At 37.2% G+C, this 19,173-nt stretch overlaps 1 protein-coding gene across 1 annotated transcript; it reads right to left on the bottom strand.

The window, feature by feature from the left end:
* Window positions 1-795: 795 nt before the first annotated feature.
* LOC143282794 (uncharacterized) lies at window positions 796-19,121 on the bottom strand. Its single transcript, XM_076588564.1, has 12 exons — window positions 18,960-19,121; window positions 18,165-18,238; window positions 17,642-17,737; window positions 16,261-16,323; window positions 15,207-15,304; window positions 14,482-14,609; window positions 13,025-13,121; window positions 12,005-12,195; window positions 11,378-11,465; window positions 10,880-10,978; window positions 9,847-9,940; window positions 796-4,730 (listed from the first exon to the last, which is right to left on the bottom strand). The coding sequence occupies exons 1-12, from the start codon at window positions 19,019-19,021 to the stop codon at window positions 4,687-4,689; spliced, it is 1,134 nt and encodes a 377-aa protein (XP_076444679.1). The 5' UTR covers window positions 19,022-19,121; the 3' UTR covers window positions 796-4,686.
* Between the last annotated feature and the right edge of the window lie 52 nt (window positions 19,122-19,173).

Below are 19,173 nucleotides of genomic sequence, written 5' to 3'. Positions count from 1 at the left end.
CCACCCTTCCACCCCCCCCACACACACACACACAAAACTGAGGAACATCAGTACAACTAGAGTGAAAGAGTTTAAGTCTCATTATAGTATGTAGCACTCCAGTCAGTTAATTCAACACTACAATTACGCTCAATAATAGTAACTGTTGAAACCAAATACAAGCATATTTTGACACATTTTTTACACTATTAGACAAACATATGCTGCCCTGCAAATAATGCATCTGCATTCCTGATCTTCAGCTATACATATGAAGCACATATGTACATTTTCTAAAAGCTGAAATGCAAATTATGCACCCACAGGCAGAGATACAACACACACTGACACACAGTGACATAAACAGTGCTACACCCATCCTATACAAAAACAATAAAAACCACAGAATATATATAAGACAGATGGCATCAAAATTTGTCATACATAATGCCAATTACATATTCTTTGTGGTATAACTTCAATTTTTTCTGAAAAACTGCCAAATTTGGAATAATATTTTGTAGATTACATTTTAAAATATAAAAATTTGTGAAGAAAATCAAATGTTTCAATCCAAAATCATTTGCGTACTATATGCAGCATTACATATTCTTGCAGTTTAAAACATGTATATACACACAAATACATGCATACATAGAGACACTCATTTTACTCCATGTTTTTTCTAAAGCATCACCCAAAAGAAAAAAGACATCTGTGCCTTCAAATGCACACACACACACTCAAGCACATGCCACCCCCACCACACACACATACCCTTCTCCCCCCACCTCCCCCCCACTATACTACTACTGCAAACTGCTGTGCCATTATCTATATTTTGTTGAAAAAGACATTTGTTTGACAGCCACCATTTCATTTTTTAATCTGGATTACAGCAACCTTCTGTAAAACTGATTGTATTTTTACTGTAGTAAGATCACAATACCCTCACATTTTCAAATGGGGATCTTGTCTGGGAGTAAGATTGTATCAATAATTTTATCAGTTCATTCTGGGTTATCCAAAAAGATACAGTTCCTGATATATGAATGTTTTTTGTGTCCAAAACTTCTTATATTGGAGGTTAAAAAAAATTTTTAAAAAGGAGTGATGGTTTCTATATCCTGTTCACAAAATGTGAAGTCAGACTTATCCAGTATTGAAAGGTAACACAAGATAAGCATAAATTTCTTCTCTTTTTTTTTCTCTCTCCTTTTTTTTTTTTTTTTTTTTTTTCAGATCAACAAAGTACACACTAAAATGAATTTATATGTATACACAATATTTATCCGTTTCAATTTTAACTGAACAGCTGTGTTGCAAATCTCAGTACTTGCAAGGTCTAATAGCTGCTCAGGTCTATGACATGCATGAACAAGAATGTAACAAATTAATAACCCTATCAAGGTCAGGGAAAGTTAACTCCTCCTGCAGGGCCTCTGCCAGATAATTTTCAATGAAAATGTGTATATTTTAATAACAAATTCAACAGGCTACATTTTGTTCAGTCAAAAGTATGCAAACCATGTTTTCCTGAATGGAAATTGATTGAGCTTTCAATAAAAAAAATTAAAAAATTGTGAAATTTTGGGATGCACAAAACATGATTTTGAGCTGGTAACATTTTTTGATAACACAAAACAAACCTATATCATTGTGAATGTTTCAACAAAAGACAAAATAACAACATAAAGAGATATGCAAACAAACAACACAAACAAAGGAAACACCAAATGAAGTGTCCATGGTGTTTGTGACTGAACTAAAATAGCAAAGCTATCATGACTACACACGTTCTGTGCTATCATCAAAGTTTGGAACACACCCTCTTCCTCCACCTCTCCCTTCCCTATTCACTTCTTTCCTCTGGCATGCTTTTGTTGTCCTCATCGCAAATTGCTTTTCCCCTTTCCCCAACTCTCTTGGCCACACACCCCATGATACCCACATGAAGTCCTTCAACATTTTACCCTGCGTAATCACAAGATAATTTATTGTCCTTAAAAGGAGATGCTTGGTGTGGTCACACAGTTAAATCCTATATAGTACAAATGTAGACGTACATAAGCCATTTGGCTGATTTACATACGCTCAGAAGCACACAATCTCAGCTGCATCAAATACCCGTGTGGCTGCCATCAGTCTCGATTTCACACTTGTTATAAAAAAATTACTAAAAACATGTAAAATGACCTTCAAATGTAAACAAGTAGGTTACAATAATAAATAAGCCCTAAATAATTGAATAATCAAATATATAAGTAAATGACAACAACAATAAAGATAGCAATAATAGTAATAATGATAATAATGTTGATAATAAGAAGAAGAAGAGCAAAAACAGTAATAATATTAACAACAACAATGATACTACTACAACTACTACTACTACTACCACAACCACTAATAATAATAATAATAATGATAATAATAATCATTGATTGATTGATGTGGATACTTATATAGTGCCTATCCTTGGTCAGAGACCAAGCTCTAAGCGCTTTACATACATGGGGACATTTGCACCACAGGCTGCCTACCTGGGTAGAGCCAGCTGACGGCTGCCACTGGGCACTCATCATTCATTTCCTGTGTCATTCAATCAGATTTCAGACGCACACGCATACACACTCAGACAGACATGTAACATTTTACGTGTATGACCATTTTTATTTATTTACCCACCATGTAGGCAGCCATACTCCGTTTTCGGGGGTGTGCATGCTGGGTATTGTTTCCATAACCCACCGAACACTGACATGGATTACAGGATCTTTAACGTGCGTATTTGATCTTCTGCGTGCGCATACACACTAAAGGGGTTCAGGCACTTGCAGGTCTGCACATATGTTGACCTGGGAGATTGGAAAAATCTCCACCCTTTACCCACCAGGTGCAAAGAGATTCGAACCCAGGACCCTCAGATTGAAAGTCCAGCACTTTAATCATTCGGCTATTGCATGAATGAATGAATAAATAAATTAAGACTCCTTGTCCTGTACTAGAAACTAGGCACAGAATGGGATTACAACACTTGGTACCTACAAACTGACAGCAGAATTAAAACTGCAGTATTAAAAACACAGACACACACAGACAAACACACACATACACACACATATACACTCATCCACATCGACACTAGACATTAAACTTAAAATGAAGAAGAATAAATCGATAATACACACTAAACAATATAAAATGTGCAGAGTCGTACACACAGACACACACGCACACACACATATGTAGCGTTTCCTAAACAAAGTAAGAACAGACTGATAATACATGATGAAAAATATGAAAATTAAGCACAATCAGTATAGTATAAGACTTACAGTTATAAGAATATAGAAATAATCTAAAAGTAAACATAATCAGCATCTAAGACTTTCGGTTATTGATAATACATGATTAAATGGAATTGCTCTTTACATCACAACATAATAGACCAGACCCAAGTTTAAGATTTCCGAGACTAAAACATCAAGCAAACACACACACACACACACACACACACACACACATGCGCGCGCACATCACCCATACACCACACACACACACACATCATGTCACTATCTGTGTGAAATGCAGAACTATCAGCATCTGCAGTGTAATCTGGTCATCATAATAGCCTTCGCTTTCCTGAAACATGACAAAGGCTGCTCACCATGTGTGAGCCATTTCGCCTCATTTGTAGATTGTATTGTATTACTCTTTTATCACAACAGATTTCTCTGAGTGAAATTCGGGCTGCTTCCCAGGGAGAGTGCATTTTTTTTTCTGCCTGCAGTTTTATTTGTTATCCTGTCAAAGTGGATTTTTCTTCAGAACTTTACCAGGGACAACTCCTTTGCCATGGGTCCTTTACATGCACTAAGTGCATGCTGCACACGGGACCTCTGTTTATCATCTCATCTGAATGACTAGGGTCCAGACCACAACTCAAGCTCTAAATATAAAAATACTGGCGACTGTGGGATTCAAACTCAGATTCTCTTGCTTCCTAGGCAGTAGCATTACCACATGGCCAACACTCCACTTGGACCGGCAATGATTCATTCATTATCCTTTGAGCCACAGATCATGTCATATGAGGACTGTGTTCTTGATTTTTCATGACAGAAATGTAGTCTTCTTCTGAGTTTGACAAAATATTTCAATTTCTGGCTAAAGGACAGGTTAACCTGTTATGTTCGCAATGTGGCTGCAACTATACAGTGACAGGTTAACCCCTTATGTAGACAATGAACAGGTTAACCATGCACACATCATTCCATGAATTTAAGTTCAGAAGACAGAAAAATGACGCTCATTTTATTGCTATTTGTATGGGTCAAAACTTTGAGGATTCATTCATTATCATATGATTTCAAAAGAGAGCAAATAACATTCATTTAATTGCTGTTTGTCAAAGAGCATTTTTTTCTTATTAAGAGTATTGTTATACAGCATTATAATTCATACAAATGAAATAGTGAACAGTTGCCCATGCAATACTAAAACTATTGACAACCTATTGCATTAAAAGTAACAATAAGTTATTGCACTACTGCATAAAGAATTAGAATCACAACAAAAACCCTCTGTACATTTTCTGACAAAACAGAATATTCACACAAATGCAAGATCACTGTCCTAGTGCCGTGTACTGCCGTAATCATGTTCCTGCTACAGTAAATCTCTGTGGATCTCCATTCTGTTGTATCAAACATTTTGAAACCCAGGTAAACAGCCAAATGCTTCACTCTCTGCAATGAAGAAATCAGAATATGGTCATGTTGCTTGTAGCACACACTATACTGTAGGCCTCTACAAACCTGTTAAACTTTCTTCTTATATATATATATATATATAGAGAGAGAGAGAGAGAGAGAGAGAGAGAGAGAGAGAGAGAGAGAGAGATCTTTTTTTTACAAACAACAGATCTGAATACATGGGAGGTTGTTTCCCAATAATTTATGTGGAAGCTGCTTCTGGCATATATGGAGTCTTTCTGTCACTTGGAAATCAAGAATCACAAGCCTATGAAGTCCCCCCATGATTCTTCTTATTTTGTGTTTGTGAGCTGCAACTCCCATGTTCATCTGTATAAAAAGGGAGCTTTTATGTGCATGACCATTTTTACACCATGTAGGCAACCAAACTCTCTTTTCAGGAGTAGGCCTGCTGGTTATGTTCTTGATTCCATAACACATGGAAGAAATCAGGGTGTACAAAGAAATGAAAGATTGTACCAGAAACTAAAAGTTTTAGATTTTGCCAGAAACAAAATGACTCAATCAAGACTTATGGGATGAATTTGTCATATTTTCAGTTTCAGTTTCTCAAGGAAGTGTTGCTGCATACGGACAAATCCAAAAACGCTATATCACATCTGCCAGGCAGATGCCTGACCAGCAGCATAACCCAACGCAGTTAGGCCTTGAGTGCATGCATATATCTGTGTATCTATCAGAGTGGGTTTCTTCTACAGAATTTTGCCAGAGCTGGGACAACGTTCTTGTTGCCATGGTCCTTTTTCAGTGCGCCAAGAATGTGCTGCACATGGGAACTGGTTTATCACCTCATCCGGATGAATAGACACTCTGTTTTTCAAACTTGGGAGAAAGGGCAAGAGTGGAATTCAAACCCAGATCCTCAGGGACTCTCTACACTGGCAGATGAGTGTCTTAACCATTCTGCCACCTTATTTTCAGGAAAGTAGAAAAGATTATCTGAGGAGGTTTTAGGGGATGAATTTGTGTGTCTTATTTTATGGAAAGCAGAACAAAAAATATCTGAGGTGGTTTTTATCATAAACACCCAAACACAATCAAATTCCCTTTACTGCTCATCTCAAACAAGAGAATCCATTTACTCAAGCTAGCTTAGTTAATGCAATTCTTCATTCTGATGCAGCATTGTGTGTGTGTGTGTGTAGTAGTAGTAGTCTTCAGTTTAACATCTTCCACTTTAAGGGATATTAGACGGGGGAAAAAAAAAGGGGGGTGTGGGGTGTGTGGGGGGGGGGGGGTGGCATGGGGGATGGAGGGCGGGGCGTGGTGGTGGGAACAGTATTGGGCAGAGGATGAAGAATGGTGTGTGTGTATGTGTGTGTATGTGTGTGTGCGCGTGTGTGTGCGTGTGTGCACATGTGTGTGTGTGGTGGGGAGATACAGAGCATTGGAAAAAACAAAGCGTTAAAAGGGGAGACATAGGCATAATACAGAAGGAAAAGCTAACATCAAACAACTATAACAACTATAACAAATGTCCAATTGGACTATGCAGCAAACCTTCTGCAATAGCAGATAACATCTTGAAATTGTCAAAAATACATTTACAAGAATTTTCCGAGAGAAGTTTGGTAAAAACGATTTCAGACTCTGACATTCAAAGAGTATGTGTTTGCTAGAAATAGATTCTCCACATATGCATTTAACATCTCTGCTGAACTTTGTAATAAAAGCATTCAGCTTTATCCTGTTTGATAATGCCTGAATTTGCCTTAATCTGATTAAATTACTGAATGTATTTGATTGATTGACAGATTCTGGTTGTTGAATGTTATTTATACTTTTATTTAAAACTTTGCCATTTTGCTGGTATACTTCCCTGACTTTACTCCATGATGCGTTTTCTAGTAAGCGGTACCCCTCTTGTACAGACAAAGGCACATAAAGTTCTGTGGTTCCCTGTTGGTGTTTTGCACCTTTTCTTGCAGCCCTGTCAGCCCATTCATTATATAGGAGAGAAAAGTTGTATGTGTTCCTCTCAAATTCAAAAGATGTACAATGTGACTTATTTCTATTATTATTTTGGACTTGTTCTTACAATCTGATGAGTTTAAAGCATATAATACAGATTTTGAATCAACACAAAATAAGAATTGTAGAAGACAAACTGGAAGATCAAGAATATGATTTAAAGCCATAAGAACAGCGCTAAGTTCAGCTGTGAATATTGATCGATCTTTACCAATATAGTATGATCGTTCAGTTTTCAGTTTTGGTATAACGAAAGCAGAACCTGCTTGGCCATTGTCTAGGAGTGAGCCGTCTGTGTAAATATGTAAGTGGTCACGGTATCTATTCTGAAGGTGTAATTGGACTTCTGTTGCAATGATATTTGGATTTTCTTTTTTTGCAATGTCAGTATGATTGATATCAAACTGTGCTTTACTCATCTCCCAAATGGGGCATGGACTTACTATTTTCTGCGTGTCTACATTATCTGGATTAATTTTGGACTTTTGGAAAAGGTTTGACACAAACGTGCCAATTGGCGTTAGATAAGATATCATTTTAGCTCTTTTTCTGAAGTTGTTTTCAGATGTAATTCTTACTTCCTCTGTTGTAAAATTTTCAGTTGTTGAGCTTCTCAATACATATTCAGCACATGCCAGGTTTCGGTATTCATCCAAAGGTAATTCTCCTATTTCTTTATATGTTCTGAGGGTTGATGCGTGGAAAGGTATGCCAAGGGCAAGTCTATATGCTTTACAGTCAATGCTTTGAAGTTTCTTTAACAAATACTTTGGAGCATTGAAAAAGACTTCTTGTCCATACGATAGTTTGGATCGAATAAGTGATGATGATAAATGTTTCAATATCATTGTGTCTTGTGCCCAGTACTGTTTACTTATAACTTTGAGCAAGTTCAAACATTTTCTTGCTTTTGTAATTATATATTCAATATAGGCATTCCAAGCTAGTTTTGAAGTAAGCATTAAGCCAAAAAATTTTATCATATCTCTGTACTGAATGGGCTCATTTTCTATTTTAATGTTGGTAACTCTTCTGGATTATTACCATTGTTAAAAAGCATAATGTGAGTTTTTTTCTGCTGATAATGTAAGACAATTGTCGACAATATATTATTCAATTTATCTATTTCTCTTTGGTATGTTTTCTTAATATAGTTTAATGCCCTTTTTGATGTATTTCTTTTCACAGTTACATTCATCCACATACATATATCATCTGCGTATTGCACTAGGATCACATCTTTTGATAAATGTTGGGGTAAGTCGTTCAGCAAGATGTTAAATAGAACAGGGGCAAAAACAGAACCTTGGGGTAATCCCATGTGAAGAGTCTTAGGATTTGAGTGTGTCTTAGGATTTGTGTGTGTGTGTGTGTGTGTGTGTGTGTGTGTGTGTGTGTGTGCTTGCTTACGCTAGTTACAGTCACTTATTCATTCACATTCACACACATGCATTTATAATCATTATGTACATGCATGTGTGTGTGCAAGAAGGAAACAAATGCTAACTTATTTAGTCCATTGTACAACCATGTGTGTTCATCAGTATTTGCTTGTTAGTACTGCGACCTGTCAAGTATGAGTTATGTCCATGTAAATCTATGTCATGCGCACACAGTGATTATGATGCCTCTGTACATACCTGGTTTTGTAAGAGTGTGGATACATATGTGGCTCATGTATGAGTTATAGTACACCATGTTATTAAGTTCAATATTTTATCTTTATAGTATGCTGTGATTGTGTTTATTTTATCCATGCACCCATAATGCTTTTTCTTCTTTTTATTTCAGCACAGACTACTTTGACTTTGATTACAGGATCATTAATTAATGTGCACATATAATATTCTGCATGTATGCATAAATGAATGGGGTTCAGTCAGTAGTAGGTCTGCACATTTGTTAACATGGAAAATGGGGAAAATCTCCATGTTTAATCCACCAGACACCAATATTGAGATTAAACCCAGGACCTTCAGATTGAAAGTGCAATGTTTTAACCATCTGGCTGCTGTGTCCATCATCTCTCCATGATAAGATGGTCATTGCTTGCTCTGGCTGCAGTCAGGCACTATGCTTCCTTGTGGATGACCAAAAGGGATGTTGATAAGACTTTAGAGTTGTTTGAGTTTAGTCTTGGCCACCTTTTCTCACATTTTGGTTTTCTTTTATATCAGACTTTTTCCCTTTCATAGTATCTTCACTGTCACTCCTTGACTGAAATGGAGATAATAGCTTATGAGAACCATAGCCACAGACATTTCTTTCTTACATTTGGCAGAGTCATTTACTCACCCTCCACAAACCTTTTACATCATTTTTAAATGTATCCCCTATTTAAAAAAAATTTTTTTTTTAATTTAAAAAAATCATACTTGAAATCTTCATTGCTATATTGTGTAGTGCTTCACATACATCATTATCATTTCTAGGTCTCAAAACTGTAAATGTTCCATGTACATTTTGTGGGATACATCTGTACGGTTTGTTGGCGTTTGTTATCTCATAATCTTATCCCAATCCTAACAGTCTCAAAACTACAAATGTTCCATGTACCTTCGCTGGAACAATGGAGTAATGATTAGCACTCTGGACTGTGAATCCAGTAATCTGAGTTCATGTCTCGGTGGAACCTCCTTTTTTTTTTTAAGGAAGGTGGTAGAATGGTTAAGACGCTTATCTGCCAAGACTGTTCATAAAGGCCTGGGTTTGATTCCCACTATCGCCCTTTCTCCCAAGTTTCACTGGAAAATCAAACTCAGCATCTAGTCATTCAGATGAGATGATAAACTAAGATCCCATGTGCAGTACATGCTTGGTGTACAGAAAAAGAGTCCATGGCAACAAAAGTGTTGACCTCTGGCAAAATTCCATAAAAGAAAGAAATCCACTCTTGACACAAAAAATATATATGCATGCACTCAAGGCCTGACTAAGGATGTTGGGTTATGCTGCTGGTCAGGCATCTGCCTAGTTGATGTTGGGTAACCAAATAAACACACACACATGAATACACACTCACACATACACACACATACACACATACACTCACACACACACGCACACACACACATACTGATACTTCACTAAAACCACATCTCAATGCCCAGAATCTTACCCAAAAGCTGTTCTGGAGGTGTAATTGGTCCAGGACTTTTACTGAGTTTTACATCAGCACTGTGCATCCACTGCAGTGTCGTCCAGGATGACCACTAAAAGATGGGAGAGAAAAAATATAGCAAAAAACAATAACACAGAAGTTAAGTATTTGTGATGCCAGAGTTGCCACGCAGTTAAAAAATCTTCAGTCTCAGTTATGTCCTTGATTTGTATTGTTATCAGACTCAGAGCTGCATCTCCACATGAGGCGATATTTTCTTTTGTGCATGAAAGGATAAGCAACACAAAAATGCATTAAATGAAAACTAACAGTATGCAAATCAGTATCAGTGGTATGCAAATATAGGTGGACAAAGAAGTATTGGATCCACCTTTTTCCTTTATGATGAATTGTCTCTCTGGTTAATGAATCTTCATTTACATCATTTGATTTTTGTGAGTGAGTGAATGATTGTGTGGGAGTCTGTGTCTGTGTGGGAGTGTATTTGTGCAAGCGTGTGCATATGCATGTGTTTTGTTTATGCATGTGCATGCAAATGTGTGTTTGTGTGTGTGTATGTGTGTGTGTGTGTGTCTGTGCGTGTGTTTTTTCATATTTGTGTGTGTGTGTGTTGTTTGTTTGAGAGCATGTGTGTATGTTTTATTTGTTTGTGTGTGTGTGTTTGGGCATGTGTGTATGTGTGCATGTGCTCCTGTCCTGTCAGATAAAACATCAATAAATACAGACAAAATCAAGCAATGTAATGCAAAGTAAGCAAAAGTATGAGTGTGTGTCATAAACGCTGCATTAGTAGAGGCTTGACCAGCACAAAAAATGATAAAGCAGTCACTCCTTTCAATTCCTTGATCACCACAAAATACTCAACAGTCAGGTGGTTTTGGATACAAGGACACAACCATAATATCACAATCACACTTCAAACTCAGTGACATAGATGTTAACAATCTGACAAAGAAGAATCACCATTAGTCTTCTAAATATTGGTGTCAGCATGATAATGAATGCTGTTGTCAAAATTTGTTATCCTTACCTGGTCATTGTCAACAGGTAAAACACCCAGGATTGGACAGGATACAGTCTGGACATTATTCTCTCCCAATTGCAGACTCAATTCTAAGCTGTAGTCACACTGCACAGAAAGCAAAGTAATATGAAAAAGTATTGAAATGTCTTTCCCTGACCCTTTCTTGCTCTCATGGTCAGTGTGTCATTAAAATAAATGCAATACATTACACAGCAAAAATATGAAACATCTGCACCTGTGCCATTTCCTACCCTGCAAATAAGGACATATTTCTTCAACAAAACACAAGGCAGGCTAAAGGCAGCATTGGATATAGTCCAGTAGTGTGTGTGTGTGTGTGTGTGTGTTTGCATTTGCATGTGCTGAGGCATTTTGCATGCTTGTGCTTAAGGCAGAATAAGAGGAAGCACATGGCAATTGTGGAGCTACAGCATGATGTCCAGAGAATTTACAGGTAATATATCATCTCTTACACTCACACACACAATCACAGCAATACAGTACCTGAATGTATTTCCCATGCACACTGGGCATCACACACTTCCCGTCCATTGACTTCAAAGGTATCATAATGTTGTCCAAGGCACCGCCCCTGCATTGTATTAACATCAATTCATAGATAGCACTGTTCTGTCTAAGTATTGACAACATGCATGATATGGAAAAAAAACATTTTCTGATTGATTAAGTTACTATCTTGAGGAATGTGTTTATCCACTGTCATTACATGCACCAATATTCATTTTCAAAGTACCCGGAACACTTTCAGACAAAATTTCATATCAATAAAGTGTCATGACAATGTCTTCATGCATGCTACTTTTATATACACATACAATTTCCCATGTCTATAAGTGATGCTTGCACACAGAGAATTAAGAAAATTATATTACTGCTCTCCCTCCAAACCAGACAATACAAATGAATCCATGTAACTAATGAAATAGGAAAATGATGAGATCTTTAATTGTAAGAATTTAAACTCAAATGTACTCCACATGTGCTGAATCAACAAGTGCTTAATAATGAAAACTATCACAGAAAACTATTCTTTTTGACAATGCAAATTAATTCATAATACATACAACCTGTTCTCATTTTGAATGCACTCAAGTTAACAAGCAATGTTACCTTGCAAAAGTGACAGAACTGTAATGGGACAAGTCCCCAGTGACCTTTCGCACAACAAAGGGGCCCCCTTCCACATGTTTTGTAAATGGCTGGGCAGTATGACCAGCCGAAGCTTCCTCTCCATGATCCCCCATTCCATCTACACAGGATCTGGGTTTGTGGGGAATGGTCAGTGTCAACATTCTGACCAGCTGAAATCAAACCTTGCATCTCACTGACACTATCAAAATAAATCACAACTGTAGATAAAAATGCTCTCAGACGTCAATCATATGTAAAGTGACAAGAATCATGGACTCATTATTATCTTTTGTTTCTTGATCTTGAAATAAGATGCTCATCTCTAACTGTCAAATAACTGTATTTGGAAATTACTCTATTTGGACTTTTGGGCTCTGTTCAAAGCTCTGGGAAATACAGTTTCAAGAGAATCACAGGAATTTACATAGACAAGAACTCTTCTTTCTGTTCGATGTTAAACCAAATTCCATATGCAAAATGTTCCACATACAGACCTCACACTAACCGATACTGACATTTATATCACATAAAATTTGTGTGTGAGTGTGTGCGTGCATGCATGCGTGCGTGCGTGTGTGTGAGGAGGAAGGTGGCCTGGTCTCGCAAGTTTGACTGGAAAATCAAACTGAGTGTTTAGTTATTTGGATGAGACAATAAACGAAGGTCCCATGTGCAGCATGCACTTGGCACACTGAAAAAGAACCCATGGCAGCAAGAGTGTTGTCCCAGCTCTGGCAAAATTCTGTAGAAGAAATCCTCTCTGACAGGTACACAAATATATAGGTATGAATTGAAGGCACATGCTGGTCAAGCATCTGCCTAGCAGATGTGGTGCAGCGTATATGGATTTGTCTGAACGCAGTGATGCTTCCATGAGAAACTGAAACTCTGTGTGTGTGTGTGTGTGTGTGTGTGTGTGTGTGTGTGTGTGTGTGTGTCTCTGTGTGTGTGTGTGTGTGTATCTGTGTCTGTGTGCATGTGAAGTTATTCAATACAAACCTTTATGCTGAAAGTACAGTTGCGAGAATTTAGCTGATTCGTAAGCACCATTTTTAGCCGTGCACAGTCTCCTGATTTTATGTAGTTGGAATGGAGCCTGTTACATCAAAAAATAATAGATTAAAGTAACAGATTTTACTATCTTGTATACCATAGTAATCAGAAAATATAAAATAATGATTTATGAAAGGCTGCACACCCACACACACACACATACAAAATGATTCACAGCTATCTATGGATTTTCAAAATATCCTTTTTGTGGATGTGTGTGTGTGTGATTGTGTGTACATTATGTGTGAGTATGTACATGGCATCAGTGCAGACATTTATTTCTGGAACTGCACCCCAATACCTCTCTGAAATCTTCAAATCTATGTATCTTCCCATTCTCTTTGCTCTGCTGCCGTTGACAGAACCTTCCGTGTCCCAAAATACAAAAGAGAACAGCATGGTGGTCGAGCCTTTTATTCATCTGCTGTTCAAATATGGAACTCTTTGCCTCACCACATCTGTCACAACCCCTCATTGTCTTCCTTTAAATATTACCTCAAGACTTTCCTCTTCCAGCAGCATTTCCTCTAGACCCTCTCCCATACATGAAAGTAGTTAGTTGATTGTGTAGGAATATTTGTAACGCTGTATTGTGTGTGCGTCGAATGTATGTATGTATGGATGGATGGATGGATGGATGGATTTTGGTATTGTACATACAATTTTGTATGCGCATAGATATATGTTTATTGTGCATGATTGTGAGTTGAGGACTGAGTGTTTCGTATGTGTGTGTGTGTGGATTGTAAAGCACTTAGTGCAATGACGAAAGCACTGATAAATGTCCAGTTATCATTATTATTATCATTATTATCATTTTTATCATTACATGCATGCAATCATGCATCTGTGTGTGAACAGGTGAATGGGTGTATTTTCATGTGCTGTTTGTCTCTCTATGTGTGTAAGTGTGAGTGTGTATGAATGTGTATGTGTGTGTGTGTGTGTGTGTGTGTGTGTGTGTGTGTGTGTGTGTGTGTGTGTGTGTGTGTGTGTGCATGTGTGTTTGAATATTACTGAACCATATTTTTATCAATTTATATAGATTATTTGATACTATCAAGCATGTGTGTGTGCATGTGTGTTTGAATATTACTGAACCATATTTGTATCAATTTATACAGACTATGTGATACTATGACATTTAAACAAGCACATAAGCACACATATTCACACACTTGCACATGCACACTATATCTACATCATTCGAGTATAATTATGTTGTTCACAATCAATACAGCTGCAAAATCTTGCACATTTGTTCTGCATAGCTATTGCGCTGTATCTGTAAACATTTTGAGAATATATTTCAATCAAAATCTGTCAACATAATGTGCCATTCACAATGTCTTCATAAGATTCATTCACAGCACCTAAGTGACTTGAACAGACACAGTACTTACTTCACAGTGATATGGACTTTCCTGCTGAAGAAGCTTCCAGAGGAAACCTCAAGGCTATGTGCCCGTGTCATGTGGTTTTCCCTCAGAGCTTCTGTCGACACTGCCCTGATCACAACCTCTTGTTCAACCTGTAATCAACACAACTGCACTGCTGTCACTTGAGGTATGTTTCTTGTTTTTTCATTATTTTCTATAATTTCTATCTTTATCCACAATAATAAAAACTGATTAAGCATGTACACCTGTTGTTAATTGTCAAAAAGATGCTCTGCCGGTTATTTCTGTGTACAAATGTTTATGAGAATAAACTTATTGATGTGTGTGTGTGTGTGTGTGTGTACACGTGTGTGCATGCACATATGTAAGAGAAAAGTACTTGTGCAAATTTCTGTACACTGTATCAAGGTACATATGTAAATGAGAGACACAAAGAAAATAAGCACATTATGTGTATGTATGTATGTATGTATGTATGTGTATGTATGTATGTATGTGTGTGTGTGTTCTTGCATGCACATGTGTGAGCATGCATACTTGCATGTATGAATGTTTATAAATGTGGTGGAAAACAGAGTTTAACAAACCATTATTTCATTCCATAGCCAATTGTTCTATCAGATTGTTTAAAGAAAAAATAAATTGTAAATGTTATCTATATTCTGTCCTCAGCAGCAGCATAGCTCAGTCACACATGCATAATTCTATCCAAAAAGAGTAACCTTTACCAGCATTGCCTCAGCCCCTAAGATGCTGGCATGCAGCCTGTACATCACAGAACCTGACCATGTGTTTGCTGGATCACTCCCACTGGCACGGAAAGTGCCTGCAGCAGAAACAATATGTCTGAGTATGACATCATGTATACCTCTTATAATCTGCAACAGAATTATTTTTCAATCCATAATTCAAGATGTTTTTAATTTCTATCTAGTTTTCAAAAGATTGTGGGATGCTGGCTCGAGAAAGAAGATCTACTACAAATAAAGGAAAGCAAGGAAGAAAAGCATAAACTGTATTCAAGTTTTCCTTTCAAACACAGTTTTTAAAAGAGGGAGACAGGGACGAGAATGATTTATTCCACTTTCACATTAGCCTAAGAACAGGTGATAATTAGGTTTTCTGTCAAGTTCCTTTATATAGATTCCATAAAACTGAAACTTCATGATTATTGCACAATACACAAACAAAGAAATGCATAAATACACTCAAAATACATTTGTATGGTCAAAAACTAAAAGCCCCAAAACAAAGATTTCCTGGAGAAAAAAAAACATAAATAGGGACAATCATGAAAAAGGGCAGAAAAGAAAACTATGACTTATAAGGTGAATACTAGAACGGTGATAAACAGGCTTGTGAGTCATATTCATAACCACTTGTTCTTCTCCATTCTGTTCTTTATGGACTTAGTGATTAGTTAAGAAATAGTTCAAAAATAAATATTCTAAAGTGGTGTTGTTTGAAAAAAAAAAAATCTAAGTATGAACTCTCAAAACACACACAATTTCCTTCTTTCAGTGGATTATTATTCTGTTTTGTTAGAACACACACACATGAATGCGTGCACACACGCGCACACACACACACACACACACACACACACACGCATGCATAAACACACACACACACACACACAGATATATATATATTTTCACCTCCATTTCTCAAAAGACAAAAAAATGAATATCAGAAAGTGTGCTACATGCCGCGAAAAGAACACTACATTATGACTTTCCAAAACTTTTAATCCTTTTTGTCCATCAATAAAGTAGTTGTTACCTGGTGTAACATAAGGTATTTGTAGTCTAAATGGGAAACGGTATCTGCCAAGAGAGAATGGTTCTGAAAACAGAAGAAATAAAATCTGAAACCCTTAACAAAAAACAACAACAAACTTTCGGATCACATGCATGGGTACAATCAATCTGTTGATATGCATCCAACTATACCTAAAATGTTGCATCCTGCAATAAAGCAATGACAACCATACAGCACTAATTTTTATCATGTGTGTGGAATGAATGTAAGTGAGCAAACATGACAGTGGAGTGACAAAAAGCAGAGTTGTTTGATTTGTATGACGGATGTATGGATTCTCAGGTGTCCTGTCTTAACCCTTTGCCTGCCAAACATTTGAACAATTTTGTCATTCCTGTGTGCCAAGGAAAACCTCAGTTTCCACCTTTGTGCAAAAAATTATGCAATACTTCCTCAAACACAAAGCTATCTCCTGAAAATTTTGCATGATGATGACATACACTGTACTTTAAGCAGATGATAAAGTTATAACAATTCCATTGTATCTGTATAAGTGTTGTTATTGTTGTTTTAAATCTGAGTTAAAGGAAATTTCAATGAAATCAAGTGGATAGAAATCTCTGCATCACAATTATTTAAGTCAAATTTGTTTTCTTTGAGAGCATGTGGCCCATGGTCCAGTATTACACCAGAGCTCGAGAAACTGACCAGCTACCTGCGTGTTGGCACCCCGCCAACAGATACCGTTCATGTTTACAGTCACTTTACTCCTGGCCTCCTGCAGACACAGGCTGACGAATCACAGGCACAAAACCTAAATGTCTGTTACTTTCACTCTGTGTCATGAAGTGGGCTGTGACTGTTAACATCCTAATCCAAATATGCATCTGAATCATCACCCTTATTAGTTATTACTACAAAGAATTTCTTCCCCACTGTCCATATCTTTCAGTATTTCCTGGGCTACCTCTAAAGCTGTAAACCTTTGAAAAATTAGCTGAGATCAATCTTTGATAGACAACACCTTTTTTTTTTAATTAAAAAAAAAATTAAAGAAAAATAAAAGACAACACCATTTTTGACAAACCATGTCTTCACGTGACTTCCGAATTTCCTATTGCCTATGTCATACAGTACAGTGTGCATATATGTGTGTGTGAGCATACATGCATGTGTGTGTGTGTGTGTGTGAGAGAGAGAGAGACAGACAGACAGACAGACAGACAGAGACACACACAGAAAGAGAGAAAGAACTAGAGAGAGAAAGTGTGTGTGTGTGTGTGTGTGGTTGAGCGAGAGAGAGAGCATATGCGTGCATGACTGCATGCATGTGATTGAATATGCATGCCTGTGTAGTGTGTGTGTGTGCACTAGTTTCAGAACATTTCAAAAATTTTATCACCTTTCTGTGTGAAGAGATCTGCATTGCAATAGTTAACATAATCATAGGAAGCTTGCAAGTTGATGTTGTGTCCATCAGTATCTTGTACACAGCACACTGAAATATAGAAAGCATAACAGTCAGTAATCTATATCTGAAACAATGGACTACCGGTATTAAAAAAAAGTATTATGAAAAACAACAACAACAACAACAACAACAACAACAACACACACACACACACACACACACACACACACACACACACACACACTTGCACAATCCCATTTCTCTCTCATATGTGTCCATGTGTGTGTGTGCATGTGTATTTTTCCTCCAGAAGTGATTGAGGTTATCATGAATGGATAGAAACAATTGACAAAAACAGACACAGAGACACATGGAGAGACAGACAAACACAGGCAGAGACAAAAACAGCAAGAGATAGGGAGAGGCTGATAATCAAATGGCATATCAAATATATCATTAAAATATTTTGAAACCAAATTTTACAGTAGAAATCTGGAAGTTTTATTACACAGACCTGATTCTCGTCCACTGAAAGACAGCTGAACACCATGGGCCTCTGTCGGTGTGTGGATATTCAGATACACCGCACTGCATTTCAAACACCAATAAGAATTTATTACAGATTAAAAAACAATCGTTGGTTTGTCTCACTATGATGATGAAATTACTCAGTGAACAGATTTGCGCGCGCGCGCACACGCGCGCGCGCGCGTGTGTGTGTGTGTGTGTGTGTGTGTGTTTCTTTGTATGATCAGCAGTTTCACTGACACACATATTTGTCTCCAAAATCGGTTTTTAATTTTTGTAATATGCTCAAAGGAGGCAAAAAAAAAGTCATTTTAGCTATAAGTAAGATGATTAGATTTGCTTATGTTGCCTAGTTATACTTTTAGAGTGAAAAGACATTTGTGTTTTCTCAACTTTTATGTGATATTGGTGTGTATTTGGAAATGTTTGTTCTGGGCATGAAAAGATTATTTTGCAGTAATCCTCCATACTCCAATAGGAGTGAAAGGGTAATTAAAACTTGAAACTTGGTGTGTGTGTGTGTGTGTGTGTGTGTGTGTGTGCGTGTGTGTGTGCGTGTGTGTGTGCGCGCGCGCTCGCATGCGTGCGTACGTGTCAGTGTAATTTGCCACTATACGGTATACCAACATATTTTACAAATCAAGTTTACGAATGTTTAAATGATCCTTTTCCAAAAACCTTTATCTGTCACTGGCGATTTCTTTTGGTAAGTAAGGAATAAACAAAGATCCAAATGCACAGAAAAAGTGAGGGAGGGCGAGAGTGAGCACGAGAGACTCACCCACAAATCGTTTCACCTGGCTGATACTCTCCCTTATCAGTGCGGAGAAAAACTTGATTCATTGCTGTTTCTTTGTAAGATCAGCAATTTCATTGACACACATATCTTGTTATAAACAGATCGTAATCTACATCGTGCGCACACCCACATTTGAAAAGACCACTTCCCTGTCACGGAAGAAAAAGTCGTCTGCATTTCAGGCGGTTAAAAAGTT

The sequence above is a fragment of the Babylonia areolata genome, chromosome 1 (assembly GCF_041734735.1).
Source record: "Babylonia areolata isolate BAREFJ2019XMU chromosome 1, ASM4173473v1, whole genome shotgun sequence".
In the NCBI taxonomy this organism is placed as follows: domain Eukaryota; kingdom Metazoa; phylum Mollusca; class Gastropoda; order Neogastropoda; family Buccinidae; genus Babylonia; species Babylonia areolata.
This window is presented reverse-complemented; position numbering and strand designations above follow the sequence as displayed.